Source organism: Entelurus aequoreus, linkage group LG13, assembly GCF_033978785.1.
Source record: "Entelurus aequoreus isolate RoL-2023_Sb linkage group LG13, RoL_Eaeq_v1.1, whole genome shotgun sequence".
NCBI classification, from domain to species: domain Eukaryota; kingdom Metazoa; phylum Chordata; class Actinopteri; order Syngnathiformes; family Syngnathidae; genus Entelurus; species Entelurus aequoreus.
This window is the reverse complement of record NC_084743.1, coordinates 7,611,722-7,638,194: the sequence shown is the minus strand read 5'-3', so window position 1 is coordinate 7,638,194 and position 26,473 is coordinate 7,611,722. Positions and strand designations below refer to the sequence as shown.

Here is a 26,473-nt window from a genome sequence, read left to right as displayed (position 1 = left end):
GTTCCTGGGGATCCAGATCGAGGAAGACCTGTCATGGAGTGCGAACACCTCAGTGACCATCAAAAAGGCACAGCAGAGACTTTACTTTCTGAGACTCGTCAGAAAGAACCACCTGTCACAAAAACTGCTTGTGTCCTTCTATCGCTGCTTAATAGAGTGTGCTGACATGCTGCATGTGTGTATGGTATGACATGCTGCATGTGTGTATGGTATGACATAGTGCATGTGTGTATGGTATGACATAGTGCATGTGTGTATGGTATGACATAGTGTACGTGTGTATGGTATGACATAGTGCATGTGTGTATGGTATGACATGCTGCATGTGTGTATGGTATGACATAGTGTACGTGTGTATGGTATGACAGTGCATGAGTGTATGGTATGACATGCTGCATGTGTGTATGGTATGACATACTGCATGTGTGTATGGTATGACATGCTGCATGTGTGTATGGTATGACATAGTGCATGTGTGTATGGTATGACATAGTGTACGTGTGTATGGTATGACATAGTGCATGTGTGTATGGTATGACATAGTGTACGTGTGTATGGTATGACATAGTGCATGTGTGTATGGTATGACATGCTGCATGTGTGTATGGTATGACATAGTGTACGTGTGTATGGTATGACAGTGCATGAGTGTATGGTATGACATGCTGCATGTGTGTATGGTATGACATACTGCATGTGTGTATGGTATGACATGCTGCATGTGTGTATGGTATGACATACTGCATGTGTGTATGGTATGACAGTGCATGAGTGTATGGTATGACATGCTGCATGTGTGTATGGTATGACATACTGCATGTGTGTATGGTATGACATAGTGCATGTGTGTATGGTATGACATGCTGCATGTGTGTATGGTATGACATAGTGCATGTGTGTATGGTATGACATAGTGCATGTGTGTATGGTATGACATAGTGCATGTGTGTATGGTATGACATAGTGCATGTGTGTATGGTATGACATACTGCATGTGTGTATGGTATGACATACTGCATGTGTGTATGGTATGACATGCTGCATGTGTGTATGGTATGACATAGTGCATGTGTGTATGGTATGACATAGTGCATGTGTGTATGGTATGACATAGTGCATGTGTGTATGGTATGACATAGTGCATGTGTGTATGGTATGACATAGTGCATGTGTGTATGGTATGACATAGTGCATGTGTGTATGGTATGACATAGTGCATGTGTGTATGGTATGACATAGTGCATGTGTGTATGGTATGACATAGTGCATGTGTGTATGGTATGCCAGCTGCACAGAGAGAAACACACTTCAGAGGTTGCTAAAAAGTGCCATGAAGATGACTGGCTGCTCTCCCCTCCCTGGATGAAGTGTACAGTGGCAGGTGCCTCAAAAAGGCCCAAAACATCATAAGGGACATAACATCTCACCTTGGACATCAACTTTTTGAACTGCTGCCCTCGGGCAGGAGATACAGGACAATAACCCTCGGGGAGGAGATACAGGACAATAACCCTCGGGGAGGAGATACAGGACAATAACCCTCGGGCAGGAGATACAGGACAATAACCCTCGGGGAGGAGATACAGGACAATAACCCTCGGGGAGGAGATACAGGACAATAACCCTCGGGGAGGAGATACATGACAATAACCCTCGGGGAGGAGATACAGGACAATAACCCTCGGGGAGGAGATACAGGACAATAACCCTCGGGCAGGAGATACAGGACAATAACCCTCGGGGAGGAGATACAGGACAATAACCCTCGGGGAGGAGATACAGGACAATAACCCTCGGGGAGGAGATACAGGACAATAACCCTCGGGGAGGAGATACAGGACAATAACCCTCGGGGAGGAGATACAGGACAATAACCCTCGGGGAGGAGATACAGGACAATAACCCTCGGGCAGGAGATACAGGACAATAACCCTCGGGGAGGAGATACAGGACAATAACCCTCGGGCAGGAGATACAGGACAATAACCCTCGGGGAGGAGATACAGGACAATAACCCTCGGGCAGGAGATACAGGACAATAACCCTCGGGCAGGAGATACAGGACAATAACCCTCGGGCAGGAGATACAGGACAATAACCCTCGGGCAGGAGATACAGGACAATAACCCTCGGGGAGGAGATACAGGACAATAACCCTCGGGCAGGAGATACAGGACAATAACCCTCGGGGAGGAGATACAGGACAATAACCCTCGGGCAGGAGATACAGGACAATAACCCTCGGGGAGGAGATACAGGACAATAACCCTCGGGGAGGAGATACAGGACAATAACCCTCGGGCAGGAGATACAGGACAATAACCCTCGGGCAGGAGATACAGGACAATAACCCTCGGGCAGGAGATACAGGACAATAACCCTCGGGCAGGAGATACAGGACAATAACCCTCGGGGAGGAGATACAGGACAATAACCCTCGGGCAGGAGATACAGGACAATAACCCTCGGGGAGGAGATACAGGACAATAACCCTCGGGCAGGAGATACAGGACAATAACCCTCGGGGAGGAGATACAGGACAATAACCCTCGGGCAGGAGATACAGGACAATAACCCTCGGGGAGGAGATACAGGACAATAACCCTCGGGCAGGAGATACAGGACAATAACCCTCGGGGAGGAGATACAGGACAATAACCCTCGGGCAGGAGATACAGGACAATAACCCTCGGGGAGGAGATACAGGACAATAACCCTCGGGGAGGAGATACAGGACAATAACCCTTGGGCAGGAGATACAGGACAATAACCCTCGGGGAGGAGATACAGGACAATAACCCTCGGGGAGGAGATACAGGACAATAACCCTCGGGGAGGAGATACAGGACAATAACCCTCGGGGAGGAGATACAGGACAATAACCCTCGGGGAGGAGATACAGGACAATAACCCTCGGGCAGGAGATACAGGACAATAACCCTCGGGGAGGAGATACAGGACAATAACCCTCGGGGAGGAGATACAGGACAATAACCCTCGGGGAGGAGATACATGACAATAAAATGCCGGACAAACTGATTGAAGAACACTTTTTACCTGAGAGCAATAGTGAACACAAGACAATAATGAGTGTGCATGTGAGCTGTGTGTGTTACGGCACTCACGCCGTCTGCCTCTTCCTGCGCTGCGGCAGCACCTAGAGACTCCGCTGTGAGCCAAGCAGGACACGCCCCCGCTGCGCAGACCGCGCCCACACAGCCGGAGACAATCATCAATCCACACACCTGGGACTAATGAGAGGCAGCAGGATAAAGAGACTCGCCGCTGACTTCTGCTCGCCAGAACGTCGCCCTGTGTTCAGTAAGCTCTCACGTCTCTGGCTCCGCTCCTGTGCTTACTCTTTTGCTCATTTTTGTCCTTCTCATGCCTGACCCTGATCTTGCCTTTGTCATCTCCTGTTCCCACAGCCTCCGTGTCTGTCATTGTCTTTGCGCTTCCACCGTGAAGCTTCCCCCGGACTCTGATTGCCTTCCCCCATTTTCCACCCCCACATCCGGATTTGGACCCCTGGCGCCTCTCTCCTGCCAAACGGACCTTGCTGGGATCACAAACCCCTTTTGGATCTTCCCCCTCAGGACTTGGATGCTGCCACAACCAACACGCACCTTCAACAAACCCTCACTAATTCACATTGTGTAAATCTCCACACATTGTATTACATCCACACACATAGTAGCATACACACCCCACGTATACATCAAAAGCTGAAATAAAAGCTGTTGAGCTAACCCTGCTGTTGTTGTGCCGTCTCCTTCCCCCTTGTCGACATATAACAGTGTGCTTAGTATTTTGATGTATTTTTATCTATGTTCTTATGTTTTTGTGTTATTATGAATTTGCACTAAATTAGTTTTTGCTTACAATTTCGTTGTACAATGACAATAAAGATATATTCTATTGTATTCTCTATATTGACAGATGACCTCCCCAGACTCCAAATTAATATACCACACTTGAAATTAACTTTAACCCTTTTATCTGCTATTTTGTAAATGAAATGAGGGAATAACACACACCTGGCCATGGAACAGCTGAGGAGACAATTGTCCAATTACTTTTGCTGCCTTAACAGGTGGAAGGCACATATGAAATGTGTTGTAGTTCCTACACCGTTTACCTGATTGGGAGGTAAATACCCTCACATTAAAGCTCAAAGTCTGCACTTAAAAGTACATCTTGATTGTTTCATTTCAAATCCATGGTGGTGATGTACAGAGCTGGAGTACTGAACATTGTGTCAATGTCCAAATATTTATGGACCTAACTGTATATGTATGTATACTGTGTGTATATATGTGTGGATATATGTATGCATATATGTGTGGATATATGTATGCATATATGTGTGGATATATGTATGCATATATGTGTGGATATATGTATGCATATATGTGTGGATATATGTATGCATATATGTGTGGATATATGTATGCATATATGTGTGGATATATGTATGCATATATGTGTGGATATATGTATGTACAGTATATGTATGTATGTATATGTGTATGTATATGTGTGTGTCTATTTGTATGGAAATATGGATGTATATATGTGTGTATGTATATATGTATGGATATATTGATGTACATATGTATGTATATATGTATGGATATATGGATGTATATATGTGTGTATGTATATATGTATTGATATATTGATGTACATATGTATGTATATATGTATGTATATATGGATGTATATATGTGTGTATGTATATATGTATGTATATATGTATGTACATATGTATGTATATATGTATGGATATATTGATGTACATATGTATGTATATACGTGTGTACGTATATATGTATGTACATATGTATGTATATATGTATGTATATATTGATGTACATATGTATGTATATATGGATGTATATACGTGTGTATGTATATATGTATGTACATATGTATGTATATATGTATGTATATATGTATGTATATATGTATGTACATATGTATGTACATATGTATGTATATATGTATGTACATATGTATGTACATATGTATGTATATATGTATGTATATATGGATGTATATATGTGTACATACATATGTACACATATATACTGCGATGAGGTGGCGACTTGTCCAGGGTAATAATAAAACTATGTATGATTCCTGCTGATATCGTATAGGATCAATATCCGTATCGGGCAATCCTCGACGCTCCAATATTGGAATGGTATCAAAAGTGAGAAAGTCCTTTTTCGCATTGGAGTTGATGTGTACCTAATGTAGTGGGCACTGACAGTGTGGGTCCCCACCTGTTGTTCAGCGAAGAAGACTCCTCTCTGCAGGTTGATCTTCCTCATCAGGTCTCCTCCATCACAGAACTCCATGACGATGCACAGACTGCCGCCATCTGCACAAAACCTTGGTCAAATGGGAGCAAAAAGATGAAGATCTGGGTGGTGAGGTCACCTTGGAAGGAGCGTAAGAAGGACACAATGTTGGAATGTTCCATGCTGGACAGGAGGCCCACCTCCTTCTTGGCCGCCTCCTTCTCTCTGCTGGACATCTGCAGCACAAACATCACACTTTCACTTCCGGCCCAGGCAGGTGTGCTCACCTTGGTCAGGTAAACATGACACTTTCACTTCCGGCCCAGGCAGGTGTGCTCACCTTGGTCAGGTAAACATGACACTTTCACTTCCGGCCCAGGCAGGTGTGCTCACCTTGGTCAGGTAAACATGACACTTTCACTTCCGGCCCAGGCAGGTGTGCTCACCTTGGTCAGGTAAACATGACACTTTCACTTCCGGCCCAGGCAGGTGTGCTCACCTTGGTCAGGTAAACATGACACTTTCACTTCCGGCCCAGGCAGGTGTGCTCACCTTGGTCAGGTAAACATGACACTTTCACTTCCGGCCCAGGCAGGTGTGCTCACCTTGGTCAGGTAAACATGACACTTTCACTTCCGGCCCAGGCAGGTGTGCTCACCTTGGTCAGGTAAACATGACACTTTCACTTCCGGCCCAGGCAGGTGTGCTCACCTTGGTCAGGTAAACATGACACTTTCACTTCCGGCCCAGGCAGGTGTGCTCACCTTGGTCAGGTAAACATGACACTTTCACTTCCGGCCCAGGCAGGTGTGCTCACCTTGGTCAGGTAAACATGACATGTCGGCACTTTCACTTCCGGCCCAGGCAGGTGTGCTCACCTTGGTCAGGTAAACATGACACTTTCACTTCCGGCCCAGGCAGGTGTGCTCACCTTGGTCAGGTAAACATGACACTTTCACTTCCGGCCCAGGCAGGTGTGCTCACCTTGGTCAGGTAAACATGACACTTTCACTTCCGGCCCAGGCAGGTGTGCTCACCTTGGTCAGGTAAACATGACATGTCGGCACTTTGCCCAGTCAGGTGTGCTCACCTTGGTCAGGTAAACATGACATGTCGGCACTTTGCCCAGTCAGGTGTGCTTACCTTGGTCAGGTAAACATGACATGTTGGCACTTTGCCCAGTCAGGTGTGCTCACCTTGGTCAGGTCGATCCTCTTCACCACACATTGTGCGCCCGCAGCACCTTTGGGTCGCACCAGGAAGGCTTTACCGAAGGCTCCTTCTCCGATCTGACGCACAACTTCATAGTCGTCCATCTCAGCTCCAAGGACACAAAAGTATTTATTAGTTGTTCACAACTTTGCTGACAAACATCCGCCACTAGGGGTCACCGTCATCTTACGTGTAGCGTGTTAATAACACGAGAGCATGTCACCTTCAAATGACGTCTTTTCAAAGTGAAGAATGTACTTTGTCATAAATATTGGTCATCAGGGGAAACAAAGTGCGTTGCCATGGCGACAGAAACAGGCGCAGCTAGCATTCATGCTAGCAGGCTCCAACAAGTTAACATTGTCTAAATAAAGACAAAGTCGGGGGTTTTGAAACAGTTGAATGTCCTCCAACATCAGCGTTACCTGTTTTTAAGCCATGTTTCCTCCACTCGCTCGTCTAGTTACTCGCTGGGCTTCACAGGCAGCAACTTATTCTACCTCCAAACAAACATTCCGTATTGCGACCCCCGGAAGTGACGTACGAGCAAAGCATGCTGGGAATTGCAGTTGTTACACAGCGAACACTTTTTGTGTTTTTTTTTCTTTCTTAAAAGGGCTTTTGACCTGTTTCAAAATGATAGTATATTCTTCTTTATCATTCATAAATGTATTTGTATTTATTTTAACGCAGCCTTAATTCAATACAGAAATAACAGCAGCATATGTATTCATAGCTTTGGATTATGACAATCATTTATTGTTGATAGAAAACAAAAACAGCTGTTTTGTCGAAAGTAAACATTCAAATAGGACATATTCCACATCCCACAATGTTCCCATATTTCCTAGCTCAACACTTCTAATTGATATTAATATCTTTTAACACCAAACATTCCTAACATTGAAGCTAACAAAGTCCCACTTTTCAGTTGACATTTCTCTGGGTTTCCTCATAATTGACACTTTTTCCAGGTAAAAATCGGAACTTTTCTAACATTTAATCTTGTAACAAAGAAGTAGAAATCGAAACTTCTTTCATTGGGATGTTGTGTAAAATTGCAAAATTCAGACTTTTCTCATGTATTCACTTTTCTTTCCTGGTAAAATGTCATTGCTTTTCTCGTGGAAGTACATTTTTATTTCTCTGTACTTTTTCATGTCAAATATGGACTTTTAATAGTTTTTCCTCAACAATCTAAATATCCTGAGAGCCAGCGTCCTCTCCAGTGGACATTGTGTTGTGCATTTTTTCCTGAAATGTGTAATCCTAAAAAGTATAGATGAAAAGAAATGTCCACTGCGGAGGACATATTCCATCATGATTTGGCACAAATTCAAATGTGGGATAATCCATGTTTTTTAATATCACTTCCCTTTGTCACACTTCCCATGATGCCCATGTGATGAGAGCTTGTTGTCCTGAGGTGCTAGACCAGTGGTCCCCAACCTTTTTGTAGCTGCGGACCGGTCAACGCTTGAAAATGTGTCCCACGGACCGGTGGGGGTTGGGGGGTGGAATTTTTTTATTTTTTCTCATAAAGAAATGCAATCATGTGTGCTTACGGACTGTATGGATTTATATTGATATATAATGTATATATTGTGTTTTTTATGTTGATTTAATAAAAAAATAAAAACTTTTATTTTTTATTTTTTTATTTCTTGTGCGGCCCGGTACCAATCGGTCCGCGGACCGGTGGTTGGGGACCACTGGCCTAGACAACACATTTATGTGCTGCTCTCGTAAACATTTCTAGTCCTTTCCAAGTGGAACACAAGACAGGAGAGCCACGATTCAGTTTGTACTTTTCTTATTGGACTGTTCATCTCCCCAAAGATTATAAATACGCACGCATGCACACGCACACGCACGCACGCACACGCACACGCAACATAATGGTAGAATGAGTTGTTGAAAACAAAGATGAATGATTACAAGTCATTTCAGCTGATTTGGTGTAAATGTCAAGAAGAAAGAAGCGACTTCATGCTCCAGCAGGAAAGGAAAGATGTTGTTTATTAATGAATTACAAATGAATCATTATCATGTTGTTTATTAATGAATTACAAATGAATCATTATCATGGAGTATTTCCAGAGTTGGGACAAAACAACCTTCTAAATATGTTGAGTCATCTTTACACTCCATTCATCCTAAATAGTAAGGTTGCCTCAGCCAATCAGAGGCCACCATACTAAACCCATTGCTCTGATTGGTTTGGTCGCATCTGGGGCCGACACTACTGTAGTATTACTACTGTAGTACTGAATACTATTGTAGTATTGAATACTACAGTAGTAGTGAACACTGCAGTAGTATTAGTACAGTAGTATTCAATACTACAGTAGTAGTGAACACTACAGTAGTATTAGTACAGTAGTATTCAATACTACAATAGTAGTGAACACTACAGTAGTATTAGTACAGTAGTATTCAATACTACAATAGTAGTGAATACTACAGTAGTATTGAATACTACGGTAGTAATACTACTGTAGTAGTGAATAATACTGTAGTATTCAATACTACAGTATTGAATACTACTGTAGTAATAATACTACTGTAGTAGTCAATACTACTGTAGTACTAAATACTATTGTAGTATTGAATACTACTGTACTAATACTACTGTAGTGTTGAATACTATAGTAGTACTGATGTTGGTACTGCTTGGTTTCTGGCCCAACCGTATGTAGAAAGTGAAAGTGAAAGTGAAAGTACGCTGAGAAATGCTCGATTACATCTCACAGATCTCAGTCTCCACCACAAACTTGTTCTCAAAGTGACGGATCTTGTGGCAGTTCAGCACCTCCCGCTTCTGCATACCTGAAACACACACCCCCCCAGGTCAAAGGTCACACTTCTGATCACTCCCAGGTCAAAGGTCACACATCTTACCCACAATCCCCAGGTCAAAGTTTACTGGTTTTACCCATAAGAGGTCGGAGTTTACCTGATTTACCCAGAATCCTGAGGTCAAAGTTCACTGATCTTACCCAGAATCCTGAAGTCAAAGTTCTCTGGTCTTACCCAGAATCTTGAAGTCAAAGTTATCTGGTCTTACCCAGAATCCTAAAGACAAAGTTCATTGGTCTTACCCAGAATCCTGAAGTCAAAGTTCACTGGTCTTACCCAGAATCCTGAAGTCAAAGTTCACTGGTCTTACCCAGAATTCTGAGGTAAAGGTTCACTGGTCTTACCCAGAATCCTGATGTCAGAGTTCACTAGTCTTACCCAGAATCCTGAAGTCAAAATTCACTGGTTTTACCCAGAATCCTGAAGTCAAAGTTCTCTGGTCTTACCCAGAATCTTGAAGTCAAAGTTCACTGGTCTTACCCAGAATCTTGAAGTCAAAGTTCACTGGTCTTACCCAGAATCCTGATGTCAGAGTTCACTGATCTTACCCAGAATCCTGAGGTCAAAGTTCACTGGTTTTACACAGAATCCTGAAGTCAAAGTTGTCTGGTCTTACCCAGAATCCTGAGGTCAAAGGTCACTGGTTTTACCCAGAATCCTGAAGTCAAAGTTCTCTGGTCTTACCCCGAATCCTAAAGTCAAAGGTCACTGGTTTTACCCATAATCCTGAAGTCAAAGTTCTCTGGTCTTACCCAGAATCCTAAAGACAAAGTTCACTGGTCTTACCCAGAATCCAGAAGTCAAAGTTCACTGGTCTTACCCAGAATACTGAGGTAAAAGTTCACTGGTCTTACCCAGAATCCTGATGTCAGAGTTCACTGGTCTTACCCAGAATACTGAGGTAAAAGTTCACTGGTCTTACCCAGAATCCTGATGTCAGAGTTCACTGGTCTTACCCAGAATCCTGAGTCAAAATTCACTGGTCTTACCCAGAATCCTGAGGTCAAAGTTCACTGGTCTTACCCAAATTCCTGAAGTCAAAGTTCACTGGTCTTACCCAGAATCCTGAGTCAAAGTTCACTGGTCTTACCCAGAATCCTGAAGTCAAAGTTCACTGGTTTTACCCATAACCCTGAGGTCAAAGTTACTGGTCTTACCCAGAATCCTGACGTCAAAGTTCACTGGTCTTACCCAGAATCCTGATGTCAGAGTTCACTGGTCTTACCCAGAATCCTGAAGTCAAAATTCACTGGTCTTACCCAGAATCCTGAGGTCAAAGTACACTGGTCTTACCCAAATTCCTGAAGTCAAAGTTCACTGGTCTTACCCAATATCCTGAAGTCAAAATTCACTGACGTTACCCAGAATCCTGAAGTCAAAGTTCTCTGGTCTTACCCAGAATCTTGAAGTCAAAGCTCACTGGTCTTATCCAGAATCCTGATGTCAGAGTTCACTGGTTTTACCCAGAATCTTGAAGTCAAAGTTCACTGGTCTTACCCAGAATCTTATAAATAAATAATAAATGGGTTATACTTGTATAGCGCTTTTCTACCTTCAAGGTACTCAAAGCGCTTTGACACTATTTCCACATTTACCCATTCACACACACATTCACACACTGATGGCGGGAGCTGCCATGCAAGGCGCTAACCAGCACCCATCAGGAGCAAGGGTGAAGTGTCTTGCCCAAGGACACAACGGACGTGATCTTGAAGTCAAAGTTCTCTGGTCTTACCCAGAATCCTGAAGTCAAAGTTCTCTGGTCTTACCCAGAATCCTGATGTCAGAGTTCACTGATCTTACCCAGAATCCTGAGGTCAAAGTTCACTGGTTTTACCCAGAATCCTGAAGTCAAAGTTCTCTGGTCTTACCCAGAATCCTGAAGTCAAAGTTCTCTGGTCTTACCCAGAATCCTAAAGACAAAGTTCATTGGTCTTACCCAGAATCCTGATGTCAGAGTTCACTAGTCTTACCCAGAATCCTGAAGTCAAAGTTCACTGGTCGTACCCATAACCCTGAGGTCAAAATTCACTGGTTTTACCCATAATCCTGCAGGCAAAATTCACTGGTTTTACCTATAATCCTGAGGTCAAAGTTCACTGGTGTAACCCATAATTCTGAAGTCAAAGTTGACTGGTTTTACCCATAATCCTGAAGTCAAAATTCACTGGTTTTACCCCAAATCCTGAAGTCAAAGTTCTCTGGTCTTACCCAAAATCCTGAAGTCAAAGTTCACTGGTCTTACCCAGAATCCTGAAGTCAAAGTTCACTGGTCTTACCCAGAATCCTGAAGTCAAAGTTCATTGGTCTTACCCATAATTCTGATGTAAGAGTTCACTGGTTTTACCCAAAATCCTGAGGTCAAAGTTCACTAGTTTTACCCATAATCCTGAGGTCAAAGTTCCCTGGTCCTACCCAAATTCCTGAGGTATAAATTCCCTGGTTTTACCCATAATCCTGAGGTCAAATTTCACTGGTCTTACCCAGAATCATGAGGTCAAAGTTCACTGGTCCTACCCAAATTCCTGAGGTATAAATTCCCTGGTTTTACCCATAATCCTGAGGTCAAATTTCACTGGTCTTACCCAGAATCCTGAGGTCAAAGTTCACTGGTCTTACCCAGAATCCTGTCCCGGCGCTGCAGCTTGAAGGTGTCCTTGCCGCGACACAGGTTATGGATGAAGTATCCCAGCTGGTCCACGTGCTCCAGGCGCTCCGTCACCACCATGTCCTCGTGCACCAGGTAGGACTGGGGCAGGTAGGTGCCAGACTGGCAGAGAAGCAGAGAGACTTCTTACTGTGACATTTGGACAAGTTCCACAAAGATGGACCATGGCTACCTTGACATTGACCAGCAGCTCCAGGAAGTCTCGTGGTGGCATGACAATGGAGGTGTTGAGCGCGATGACGTAACACCTGTTCAGGTTCAGGTCTAGGTAGGCGGTCAGCATCTGAGAAAGAACCAGGTCAGCTGGGGTCAAATGTCTTTGGAGGGTCCACGTCTCACCCGCTGGAAGTCGTGGACGATGTCTGCGGGGTCTCCCTCCTCAAAGTCGGGCACGGGCACGTGAATGAGCGCCACTTGTTGCCTCTCCAGCACCCGGATTCTCTCCTCCAGCTGCCTCAGAGGGATTGGAAGGTCCACGTCCACCTGGGACACCAATCAAATTAGACTACAGGCCTGGAACAGCGCTAGAAGAACTAAACAAGTGCAGCGTTGCCACCAGAGCCCCCCTGGTGCAAGACTCCTGCTTTGTCACGGTTTTTCAGTCTGGCCCCCAAACCCCCTTTTCTGAGATAAATCCCACAGCAAGAGCTCAGCACACTAAATCCTCACATAGAAAGTAGACCGGCAGAAACCTTGTGGATCAAAAAGTCAAGTGATCGGAATTAGATCATTAGTCTTATTCCAACTTGAAAGACTTTGTAAAAAACTTAGTATCCTAATAAAATGATTTTAAGCATGTAAAAAAGTAGACTGACGACACAAGCGGGTTTTAATGCTCTGGATTGTCCTTGGCACTAATCCCAGCTGACTGTATTGGCAGGTAAAAGGTCACCTTCTCCAGGTGGGCCATGGTCAGGTCCTCCTCGCGGTAGTTGACCCCACACACAAACACCTGACCCTCCTGCAAGACAGAGGGAGGCGTGTCACACTTGGGTCTGCTCTGGTCTACTTGCCAGACGCACACCTCCAGGATGTAGTAGCGGTACAGGTAGGCTCCAGCCACCACCATCCCAGACAGCATGAGGCCCAGACCCAGGCACATGCACCAGCACCAGGCCCGAGACTGTCCACGCACAGGAAGTGCTGCCTCCGCATCCTGGAGATGACAAGGTCATGGAGGTCAACACTACGTTAGGTTGTGTGTGTACGTGTGTGTGTGTGTGTGTGTGTGTACGTGTGTGTGTGTACGTGTGTGTGTGTGTACGTGTGTGTGTACGTGTGTGTGTGTGTGTACGTGTGTGTGTGTACGTGTGTGTACATGTGTGTGTGTGTGTGTATGTGTACGTGTGTGTGTGTACGTGTGTGTACGTGTGTGTGTGCGTGTGTGTGTGTGTGTGTGTGTGTGTACGTGTGTGTGTGTGTACGTGTGTACGTGTGTGTATGTGTACGTGTGTGTACGTGTGTGTGTTTGTGTGTACGTGTACGTGTGTGTGTGTGTGTGTACGTGTGTGTGTGTGTGTGTACGTGTGTACGTGTGTGTGTGTGTGTGTACGTGTGTGTGTGTACGTGTGTGTGTGTACGTGTGTACGTGTGTGTGTGTGTGTACGTGTGTGTGTGTGTGTGTGTGTGTACGTGTGTGTGTGTGTGTGTGTGTGTGTACGTGTGTGTGTGTATGTGTGTGTGTGTACGTGTGTGTGTGTGTGTGTGTGTGTGTACGTGTGTGTGTGTACGTGTGTGTGTGTGTGTGTGTGTGTGTGTGTGTGTGTACGTGTGTGTGTGTGTGTGTGTGTGTGTGTGTGTGTGTGTGTGTGTGTGTGTGTACGTGTGTGTGTGTGTGTGTGTGTGTGTGTGTGTGTGTGTGTGTGTGTGTGTGTGTGTGTGTGTGTGTGTGTGTGTGTGTGTGTGTGTATGTGTGTGCATCAGGTAACAAGGCGTCCAACAAGGTGCCGCCTTTTTCAAAAAGTAGAGTGACAGCTGAGCAGGAAGGGGCTTGTACCAAGTAGAGAAGACAAGTGACTTCCTGTGTAGCAGAGAGGATTGTGGGTAAATAGTTGAGCAGGGTGTATCAGGTGACAAGTGGCCACATGTCTTCTTCTTCTTCTTCTTCTTCTTTTTTCACTTCTCTCTTTCACAACTGGCAGCCACTCCTCTTCAACACTTTTACTGTTGGGGAAAATTCAAGGTTTGGGCGGACCTTAAGACACACCGACCACCACCCTCCTCACAACAGGACCACAACTCTTGCTTGGGTGAGGACCGGACTTAGGTCTCCATGGAGACCAGGTTCAGTTTAGGTCCACATGGAGACCAGGTTCAGTTGTCATCAGGGAAGACTTAGGTCTCCATGGAGACCAGGTTCAGTTGTCATCAGGGAAGACTTAGGTCTCCATGGAGACCAGGTTCAGTTTAGGTCCACATGGAGACCAGGTTCAGTTGTCATCAGGGAAGACTTAGGTCTCCATGGAGACCAGGTTCAGTTGTCATCAGGGAAGACTTAGGTCTCCATGGAGACCAGGTTCAGTTTAGGTCCACATGGAGACCAGGTTCAGTTGTCATCAGGGAAGACTTAGGTCTCCATGGAGACCAAGTTCAGTTGTCATCAGGGAAGACTTAGGTCTCCATGGAGACCAGGTTCAGTTTAGGTCCACATGGAGACCAGGTTCAGTTGTCATCAGGGAAGACTTAGGTCCACATGGAGACCAGGTTCAGTTGTCATCAGGGAAGACTTAGGTCCACATGGAGACCAGGTTCAGTTTAGGTCCACATGGAGACCAGGTTCAGTTGTCATCAGGGAAGACTTAGGTCCACATGGAGACCAGGTTCAGTTGTCATCAGGGAAGACTTAGGTCCACATGGAGACCAGGTTCAGTTGTCATCAGGGAGTGACTGGCCAGACATGTTGATGGCCGGGTCAAGTGAAGACCATGACAAACTAGCCTTGCTGCATGAGGTGGCAAGTCTTGATGGCAAGTGGCAAGTCTTTCTGGTCCTCCTGCTGGTTTAATGGGAAGCAGTTGGAGTTTGAAGCGCTCAGTCTAAGTCTCTCTCAGAGATTACAGACTAATCTCTTCATGACATCCTCAGCAGATGTTCTTCAAGATAGTTAGTGTGGGGGTTGTCTTCTCATGGCAGGAAATGTGCTGCTAGTCTTTGAGCAAGGCACCTGACTTGTCGGCTGCACAAATGTGAAGGAAGGTTTGTGCCGATATGTGAGATAGATATCCGTATCAGCCTCCTCCTATTCTGTACCACTGCAACACAACTACATCCATAGTTTGGATTGTTGGACTTTGTTGACAATGTTTAGACACTTTTACTGACATTTACTTTTTCTGCTGTTGAATAAAATGTAGTCCTGTTCAAAGAGTCTAAACTTCTGTCCCTGACCAGTTGGGCATGAAGAAAGGTTATTGTGTGTCGGAGAAGCACAGAGACCAAAGTGTGTGCACGGGAGGAAATACTTGTATATATAATATCATTGTTAGCATAAGATTGGCAAGAAAAGTTACAAATAGCGTCAGACTTTGTGTGACTTCTTCTGGGGGCTACAAAACATTATTTTACTTTCATGTACATTTTCAAGGTTCAGGTCCGTGGCGGTGCACCACAATCACATATATTAAGAGCAAACCCTGAATTGTACGTTTTATGCAATCATTTTCAAAAAACTAAATAGAGAACTTCCTCGAGGAGGCAATCAAATGTAGCTCTGCACATTGCATGCAAATAAACTCCAATAAATCAATAAAGATACCAATAATGATAAAATAGTAATAAAAATCAATCAGATCAATAAAGTGCAAAGTTAAAACTTATGTCTGAATACAATAATTGCGTAATATTGTAGACTATGCAGATCAAAGTTTCTCATTGTCATCCAGTTGGGTTGACTTTTTCCTTGCCCTGATGTGGGATCTGAGCCCAGGATGTGGTTGTGGTTTGTGCAGCCCTTTGAGACACTCGTGATTTAAGGCTATATAAGTCAACTTTGATTGATTGATCAATAAACATTAAGTTAAGTTAAGCAGGCTTTATATCTCACCCCTGGTGGAGGTAATGGAGCTGGGCTTAAAGTCTTTAAAGGAGCACTAAGTGACAGATGGCCAAGGTCTCCAAGGTGGACTCACAACAAAAGGTACAAACTCTTGTCTGCCATAAGGGAGGTTACACAACATCAGATATTACTTTTGGCACTGAAGAGAAGAAGAGTGGGTGGAAGAAAACAGGAAGTAATGTGCATCCTGTCACTGATGTGCGCGTGCAGCCTTTTGATTATTCTGAAATTAAATCAAACAGGAAGTAACATGCATCCTGTCACTGATGTGAGCGTGCAGCAATGTAATTATTCTGAAATTAAATCAAACAGGAAGTAACATGCATCCTGTCACTGATGTGCGCGTGCAGCCTTTTGATTATTCTGAAATTAAATCAAACAGGAAGTAACATGCATCCTGTCACTGATGTGCGCGTGCAGCCTTTTGATTATTCTGAAATTAAATCAAACAGGAAGTAACATGCATCCTGTCACTGATGTGCGCGTGCAGCCTTTTGATTATTCTGAAATTAAATCAAACAGGAAGTAACATGCATCCTGTCACTGATGTGCGCGTGCAGCCTTTTGATTATTCTGAAATTAAATCAAACAGGAAGTAACATGCATCCTGTCACTGATGTCCGCGTGCAGCCTTTTGATTATTCTGAAATTAAATCAAACAGGAAGTAATATGCATCCTGTCACTGATGTGAGCGTGCAGCAATGTAATTATTCTGAAATTAAATCAAACAGGAAGTAACATGCATCCTGTCCCTGATGTGAGCGTGCAGCAATGTAATTATTCTGAAATTAAATCAAACAGGAAGTAACATGCATCCTGTCACTGATGTGAGCGTGCAGCCATGTAATTATTCTGAAATTAAATCAAACAGGAAGTAACATGCATCCTGTCACTGATGTGAGCGTGCAGCCATGTAATTATTCTGAAATTAAATCAAACAGGAAGTAACATGCATCCTGTCACTGATGTGAGCGTGCAGCCATGTAATTATTCTGAAATTAAATCAAACAGGAAGTAACATGCATCCTGTCACTGATGTGAGCGTGCAGCCATGTAATTATTCTGAAATTAAATCAAACAGGAAGTAACATGCATCCTGTCACTGATGTGAGCGTGCAGCAATGTAATTATTCTGAAATTAAATCAAACAGGAAGTAACATGCATCCTGTCACTGATGTGAGCGTGCAGCCATGTAATTATTCTGAAATTAAATCAAACAGGAAGTAACATGCATCCTGTCACTGATGTGAGCGTGCAGCCATGTAATTATTCTGAAATTAAATCAAACAGGAAGTAACATGCATCCTGTCACTGATGTGAGCGTGCAGCCATGTAATTATTCTGAAATTAAATCAAACAGGAAGTAACATCCATCCTGTCACTGATGTGAGCGTGCAGCAATGTAATTATTCTGAAATTAAATCAAACAGGTAAATTAAGTTCCTCAGTGTTTCCACCAAAAACTACCCGGGTAGATTTAGTTCTTTAGGAACCTTCACAGGAACTTTGCCACTTACTCGGGTAAATAAAGTTCCTGTGTGTTTCCACCAAAAACTACTCTGACTTTGTTGTAATCATGTGAAATAAAGGAGGCAGCACAGGAAGGTAAATAACAACAAACATTACAGTAGCACTTGACTTTATTAGTAGTGACACTATTTGTGTAGTTTAGCATTGAGTTAAAGGCCTACTGAAATGAATTTTTTTTATTTAAACGGGGATAGCAGATCTATTCTATGTGTCATACTTGATCATTTCGCGATATTGCCATATTTTTGCTGAAAGGATTTAGTATAGAACAACGACGATAAAGATTGCAACTTTTGGTATCTGATAAAAAAAAGGCTTGCACCTACCGGAAGTAGCGTGACGTAGTCAGTTGAACATATACGCAAAGTTCCCTATTGTTTACAATGATGGCCGCATGAAGTGAGAGAGATTCGGACCGAGAAAGCGACAATTTCCCCATTAATTTGAGCGAGGATGAAAGATTTGTGGATGAGTAAAGTGCAAGTGAAGGACTAGTGGGGAGTTGAAGCTATTCAGATAGGGAAGATGCTGTGAGAGCCGGGGGTGACCTGATATTCAGCTGGGAATGACTACAACAGTAAATAAACACAAGACATATATATACTCTATTAGCCACAACACAACCAGGCTTATATTTAATATGCCACAAATTAATCCTGCATAAAAACACCTGCGTGTTTGTTATGCTAGCTCCTAGCTCCTCTGCTAGCTCCTAGCTCCATAGAACACGCCAATACAATTCAAACACCTGATCAACACACACAATCACTCAGCCCAAAAGACCGTTCACCTAACCCAAGGTTCATAAAGCTTATATATTTTTAAAAAGTTACGTACGTGACGCGCACATACGGTCAAGTTATCGAATGTTTAGCAGCCAAGGCTGCATACTCACGGTACCTGATATTCAGCTGGGAATGACTACAACAGTAAATAAACACAAGACATATATATACTCTATTAGCCACAACACAACCAGGCTTATATTTAATATGCCACAAATTAATCCTGCATAATAACACCTGCGTGTTTGTTATGCTAGCTCCTAGCTCCTCTGCTAGCTCCTAGCTCCATAGAACACGCCAATACAATTCAAACACCCGATCAACACACACAATCACTCAGCCCAAAAGACCGTTCACCTAACCCAAGGTTCATAAAGCTTATATATTTTTAAAAAGTTACGTACGTGACGCGCACTTACGGTACGGTACGTGTTATGCTAGCTCCTAGCTCCTCTGCTAGCTCCTAGCTCCATAGAACACGCCAATACAATTCAAACACATGATCAACACACACAATCACTCAGCCCAAAAGACCGTTCACCTAACCCAAGGTTCATAAAGCTTATATATTTTAAAAAAGTTACGTACATACGCAAAAAAAAGCCAAAGCTGCATACTCACAGTAGCACGTCTGCGTCTTTGTCATCCAAATCAAAGTAATCCTGGTAAGAGTCTGTGTTGTCCCAGTTCTCTACAGGCGTCTGTGTATCCAAATCAAAAGTCCTCCTGGTTAGAGTCTCTGTTATCCGAGTTCTTCCATCTTGACTGCATCTTTCGGGAATGTAAACAAAGAAGCGCCGGCTGTGTACTGTTGTGGCTGACTACGTTCGAAAAATACGTCCATTTCGCACCGACAACTTTCTTCTTTGCTTGCTTGGCTTCCTTCTCCATAATGCAATGAACATGATTGAAACAGATTCACGAACACAGATGTCCAGAATACTGTGGAATTATGAAATGAAAACAGAGCTTTTTCTTATCGGCTTCAAGGTGGAAGGCATACCCGTGTTCGTCGGGCTACGTCACGCGCATACGTCATCCTCAGAGGCGTTTCGAACCGGAAGTTTAGCGGCAAATTTAAAATGTCACTTTATAAGTTAACCCGGCCGTATTGGCATGTGTTATAATGTTAAGATTTCATCATTGATATATAAACTATCAGACTGCGTGGTCGGTAGTAGTGGGTTTCAGTAGGCCTTTAACAATAACTAATACTAACAATAACTAAGTGTTATTAGGGTTAATAATAACTACTATCCATCCACTTATCCGGAATGGGGTTAGGGTTAGGAAGTGAAGTGACACATAGACGATTGTTACACATAGACAACAGGAAGTGACACATAGACGATTGTTACACATAGACAACAGGAAGTGACACATAGACGATTGTTACACATAGACAACAGGAAGTGACACATAGACGATTGCTACACATAGACAACAGGAAGTGACACATAGACAATTGTTACACATAGACAACAGGAAGTGACACATAGACGATTGTTACACATAGACAACAGGAAGTGACACATAGACGATTGTTACACATAGACAACAGGAAGTGACACATAGACGATTGCTACACATAGACAACAGGAAGTGACACATAGACAATTGTTACACATAGACAACAGGAAGTGACACATAGACAATTGTTACACATAGACAACAGGAAGTGACACATAGACAATTGTTACACATAGACAACAGGAAGTGACACATAGACGATTGCTACACATAGACAACAGGAAGTGACACATAGACAATTGTTACACATAGACAACAGGAAGTGACACATAGACAATTGTTACACATAGACAACAGGAAGTGACACAGACAATTGTTACACATAGACAACAGGAAGTGACACATAGACAATTGTTACACATAGACAACAGGAAGTGACACATAGACGATTGTTACACATAGACAACAGGAAGTGACACATAGACGATTGTTACACATAGACAACAGGAAGTGACACATAGACGATTGTTACACATAGACAACAGGAAGTGACACAGACAATTGTTACACATAGACAACAGGAAGTGACACATAGACGATTGTTACACATAGACAACAGGAAGTGACACATAGACAATTGTTACACATAGACAACAGGAAGTGACACAGACAATTGTTACACATAGACAACAGGAAGTGACACAGACAATTGTTACACATAGACAACAGGAAGTGACACATAGACAATTGTTACACATAGACAACAGGAAGTGACACATAGACGATTGTTACACATAGACAACAGGAAGTGACACATAGACGATTGTTACACATAGACAACAGGAAGTGACACATAGACGATTGTTACACATAGACAACAGGAAGTGACACAGACAATTGTTACACATAGACAACAGGAAGTGACACAGACGATTGTTACACATAGACAACAGGAAGTGACACATAGACAATTGTTACACATAGACAACAGGAAGTGACACAGACAATTGTTACACATACACAACAGGAAGTGACACATAGACAATTGTTACACGTAGACAACAGGAAGTGACACATAGATAATTGTTACACGTACACAACAGGAAGTGACACATTGTCAATTATTACACATAGACAACAGGAAGTGACACATAGACGATTGTTACACATAGACAACAGGAAGTGACACAGACAATTGTTACACATAGACAACAGGAAGTGACACATAGACAATTGTTACACATAGACAACAGGAAGTGACACAGACAATTGTTACACATAGACAACAGGAAGTGACACATAGACAATTGTTACACATAGACAACAGGAAGTGACACAGACAATTGTTACACATAGACAACAGGAAGTGACACAGACAATTGTTACACATACACAACAGGAAGTGACACATAGACAATTGTTACACATAGACAACAGGAAGTGACACAGACAATTGTTACACATAGACAACAGGAAGTGACACAGACAATTGTTACACATACACAACAGGAAGTGACACATAGACAATTGTTACACATAGACAACAGGAAGTGACACATAGACAATTGTTACACATACACAACAGGAAGTGACACATTGTCAATTATTACACATAGACAACAGGAAGTGACACATAGACAATTGTTACACATAGACAACAGGAAGTGACACAGACAAGTGTTACACATAGACAACAGGAAGTGACACAGACAATTGTTACACATACACAACAGGAAGTGACACATAGACAATTGTTACACATAGACAACAGGAAGTGACACATAGACAATTATTACACATAGACAACAGGAAGTGACACATAGACAATTGTTACACAGACAACAGGAAGTGACACATAGACAATTGTTACACATAGACAACAGGAAGTGACACATAGACAATTGTTACACATAGACAACAGGAAATGACACGTAGACAATTGTTACACATTGACAACAGGAAGTGACACATAGACAATTGTTACACATAGACAACAGGAAGTGACACATAGACAATTGTTACACATAGACAACAGGAAGTGACACATAGACAATTGTTACACATAGACAACAGGAAGTGACACATAGACAATTGTTACACCTAGACAACAGGAAGTGAAGATACATCTTAGTAACTGCTACGAAGTGGAAAAGGGGTAGGATGAAATAGGCTTTGCTTCTTCCTACTCCTTTTCAGATATGTTGCAGAGAAATGAGAATATGTCAAATATGTGACGTATCATATTGAAACTGAAAACATCTTCCAAATAAACTTCAACCTACCAACCAATATTTCAATGTTCCTCATGAGGAAACCTTACAACGTCTTACATCCATCAAGTGTATAAAATGGAGTAGATGAGGCATTGTTATGTACACAAATGTCATTTTTGGACCAATTTCCCCAGGAGATTTTCTATATTTTGAAATAAAATGTTGATGTTCCTCTTCGACACACCTAATAAACATTATCTTTAATAACTTTTACTGCTAATGAATATCACTTCTGGACCGCCAGACTACTAATAATCGGTATCAGTATCGGGTCTATTAGACAGGTTTGCTGCGACATTTTCACTTCATTTGTTGACACATCAAATAAAAAACACGTCAAGCTGACACGGTCCACTTTGATACTCGCGATGATTACACGACCAGTAATCTTTGGGACATGTTTTTATTGCACCCTCACTGTAGGTACGAAGTGTAAATGACCGCCATAACCACAACACCAGGGGGAGCTCCACTAACCACATTAAACCCAGATTCCCAACTAACAAAGGTCTTAACTCATTCTCTTTCTATGCCACATCAATGTGGAATGCGCTTCCAACAGGTGTAAAAGAAAGGGCATCTCTATCCTCCTTCAAAACCGCACTAAAACAACACCTCCAGGCAACTACAACCCTAAACTATCTTTCTCTGATGATGCAATTGTTGATGACTGAAGTGTTGATACCAATCAATCCTAACCCCCCCTCCACATCCCACACCCCGGATTGTCAATAATTCAATGTATATACTCTGACGATTATCTTGTGTGAGGACTGTATTATGAAAATAGTATATATCTGCATCATGAATCAATTTAAGTGGACCCCGACTTAAACAAGTGGAAAAACTTATTGGGGTGTTACTATTTAGTGGTCAATTGTACGGAATATGTACTTCACTGTGCAATCTACTAATAAAAGTTTCAATCAATCAATCAAAAAGCAGATCCTTCATCCTAGTGCGCCTTGCTGACGTCACAAGCAAGTAGCCTTGCTGACGTCACAAGCAAGTAGCGACATGCAAACATAAAATGGACACTTGAAAAGACTCCACCTCAGATCAACAAGACGTGGCCTAGTAAGCGCGTTGGAAGGACATTAAAGGAGGTGCAAGAAAAGGAGACATTAGCGCGTGTCGCACAAACATTAGCAAGTTAGCCATTTTCTACTCACTTTGTCCTCCTCGGAAATCAGCGTTTCCGCGTCCTTTTTGACATCTTTCTGCGAAAAGGCCGAGTTAAAAGACACTTTCACCATCGTGGAACGACAAAGCACAAACTTCCACCTGGCAAAAACAGCACGAAAGTCGCTAAAAGGGCGAAAAATGTCCTCCTTTAACTTCTGCGTCTCAGTTGCGCGACTGAGAGATATCAAGTTGGTCAAAACAAAGCGGTGGCAACGTAGCACTACACTTCCGCTTTCATTTCAACATAAAGGCACGCCCCTTTTTAGGAAGGAAGGACAATAACGCAAATAAGGTTCTGCTCCAATACAAAGTAAATACATGGCCTGTAGTTCTGATACTTTTCACTTGAAAGTAAATGCGTTTGCTTTAAATGTGTTAATAAAACTAAATACAACAACGTGACAATAGGATATATTTTATTTATCCCACGATGTATGTCGTTGCAGTGCAGATTGAAAAAGTCCACAAAATGAGGTAAAAAAAACACATGAGAAAAGAGGGAAAGGATGAACAGAAAGGACATAAAATACAATAAGAGAGAGCAGCACCATTTACACCTACAGCTACAAAAGTATAACAAAAAAAAGCAATAAATATGACATATTGTGCATGGAAGAGAGCCAACTGTCCTAGGCTGCCCACAGCTCTCGGCTATTATTAGCATTGTTTCCTTTCTTCTAATACTATTCATGGACTGGATTACGTGACTTCCTACCTGCAAAAGGCAAACACCCTAAAAATGCCATTTTGACCAACTACAGTTTGGTTTTTATACTTGCTCTAATAGAAAGCTTTTAAATTCACTTTACAAACAAAACTTCTATTCTAGATCAAACTTTTATCACCAAGTTCCACCTCAGAAAACACTTGGCTCTCCAAGTACCTCCGGAATGAGCAATAATAAAACACTGATTAAAAACAAGGTTTTATTTAACAAGTATGTTTACTATTTTGGCCACTGTAACATCAACATTTTGAACAGTAACACTGTAAAACTAGCAATGCAGCCAATAAAAAACTAACAATGCAGCCAATAAAACACTGACAATGCAGCCAATACAAAACTAACAATACAGCCGATAAAAACTAACAATACAGCGTTTATATCCAATATTTGCATCCCATTCTAGATATATAGTCATGGCCAAAATCTAGTCACCCTGCATGTGTCAGATAATGCAGCACTCCTTATTCTCCCAGAAAAGAGTTGAAATGACAAATGCTTTGGTATTCACATGTTTATTTTCTTTTGTTTGCATTGGAACAACACAAACAAGCCAAATAGGATATTATTTGACACAGAAGTCCAAAACTGAACTGGACAAAATGATCAACTTAATATTTGGTAGCACACCTTTGGAAGACAGAAGTGAAATCAATGTAAGCATAAATGAGTTTCTTACACTTGCTACTGGAATGTTGGACCACTAACTGTTTCTTACACTTGCTACTGGAATGTTGGACCACTAACTGTTTCTTACACTTGCTACTGGAATGTTGGACCACTAACTGTTTCTTACACTTGCTACTGGAATGTTGGACCACTAACTGTTTCTTACACTTGCTACTGGAATGTTGGACCACTAACTGTTTCTTACAGTCTAATGTTTACTAGCTGCTAGCTAATGCTAGCTAACGTTTACTAGCTACAGCAACAGTGTAATGTTTACTAGCTACAGCAACAGTGTAATGTTTACTAGCTACAGCAACAGTCCAATGTTTACTAGCTACAGCAACAGTGTAATGTTTACTAGCTACAGCAACAGTGTAATGTTTACTAGCTACAGCAACAGTGTAATGTTTACTAGCTACAGCAACAGTCCAATGTTTACTAGCTACAGCAACAGTGTAATGTTTACTAGCTACAGCAACAGTCCAATGTTTACTAGCTACAGCAACAGTGTAATGTTTACTAGCTACAGCAACAGTCCAATGTTTACTAGCTACAGCAACAGTCCAATGTTTACTAGCTACAGCAACAGTGTAATGTTTACTAGCTACAGCAACAGTCCAATGTTTACTAGCTACAGCAACAGTGTAATGTTTACTAGCTACAGCAACAGTGTAATGTTTACTAGCTACAGCAACAGTGTAATGTTTACTAGCTACAGCAACAGTCTAATGTTTACTAGCTACAGCCCAATGTTTACTAGCTACAGCAACAGTGTAATGTTTACTAGCTACAGCAACAGTCCAATGTTTACTAGCTACAGCAACAGTGTGATGTTTACTAGCTACAGCAACAGTCTAATGTTTACTAGCTACAGCAACAGTGTAATGTTTACTAGCTACAGCAACAGTCTAATGTTTACTAGCTACAGCAACAGTGTAATGTTTACTAGCTACAGCAACAGTGTAATGTTTACTAGCTACAGCAACAGTGTAATGCTTACTAGCTACAGCAACAGTGTAATGTTTACTAGCTACAGCAACAGTGTAATGTTTACTAGCTACAGCAACAGTGTAATGTTTACTAGCTACAGCAACAGTCTAACGTTTACTAGCTACAGCAACAGTCTAATGTTTACTAGCTACAGCAACAGTCCAATGTTTACTAGCTACAGCAACAGTGTAATGTTTACTAGCTACAACAACAGTCTAATGTTTACTAGCTACAGCAACAGTGTAATGTTTACTAGCTACAGCAACAGTGTAATGTTTACTAGCTACAGCAACAGTCTAATGTTTACTAGCTACAGCAACAGTCTAATGTTTACTAGCTACAGCAACAGCTTATATGCGACATGACGCTTGGATGGATCGTTGTGTGTTCCAAACATGGAGCTGGATGCACTGTGCTGATGGCGGAAGTCAGCCATCTTGACAACGGATCAGTCCACCGGAAGCCGGGTCTGATCACGTGATTGAGGGAGAAAGCCGTAGTGTTGTTCGTTTCGGTGAGAGAAATCAAAACCCATCAATGAAAAATAACAAACATATTAATGATTGCAATATATAGTCATACGAAATTAGATAACTATATTACTATTTACACTTGTTAATGTACAGGGTCACATTATTTGTCTGGTTTACCACCGAGTCAGCAACATTTAAGTTACTGCATTTATTTATTGTATGTGTGTTCCTAAAGAAAAACTAAAAATATTAAAATTAACATTTTACATATTA

General features: G+C 42.3%; 2 protein-coding genes across 3 annotated transcripts in view; both read right to left on the bottom strand.

Annotated features, from left to right (window-relative positions):
• LOC133663115 (serine/threonine-protein kinase Nek5-like) overlaps positions 1 to 7,056 on the bottom strand; it is a 56,125-nt gene extending 49,069 nt beyond the window's left edge. Inside the window, exons 1-3 of the mRNA XM_062067346.1 lie at positions 6,503 to 7,056; positions 5,446 to 5,542; positions 5,289 to 5,386 (exon numbers count right to left, since the gene is read on the bottom strand). Of these exons, the coding sequence (XP_061923330.1) occupies positions 5,289 to 5,386; positions 5,446 to 5,542; positions 6,503 to 6,622 (315 nt within the window). The 5' untranslated portion in view covers positions 6,623 to 7,056. The remainder of the gene's footprint in view (positions 1 to 5,288; positions 5,387 to 5,445; positions 5,543 to 6,502) is intronic.
• Positions 7,057 to 8,274: 1,218 nt separating this feature from the next.
• Positions 8,275 to 23,567, bottom strand: LOC133663114 (integral membrane protein 2B-like). Of its 2 annotated transcripts, XM_062067345.1 has the most exons (7): positions 23,332 to 23,566; positions 13,070 to 13,201; positions 12,938 to 13,006; positions 12,385 to 12,528; positions 12,218 to 12,328; positions 11,997 to 12,147; positions 8,287 to 9,347 (listed from the first exon to the last, which is right to left on the bottom strand). In XM_062067345.1, the coding sequence occupies exons 1-7, from the start codon at positions 23,413 to 23,415 to the stop codon at positions 9,259 to 9,261; spliced, it is 780 nt and encodes a 259-aa protein (XP_061923329.1). In that variant the 5' UTR covers positions 23,416 to 23,566; the 3' UTR covers positions 8,287 to 9,258. The 2 variants fall into 2 exon arrangements, with proteins under 2 accessions (XP_061923328.1, XP_061923329.1); XM_062067344.1 differs by having other exon boundaries at positions 8,275 to 9,347; positions 12,938 to 13,201; positions 23,332 to 23,567.
• Between the last annotated feature and the right edge of the window lie 2,906 nt (positions 23,568 to 26,473).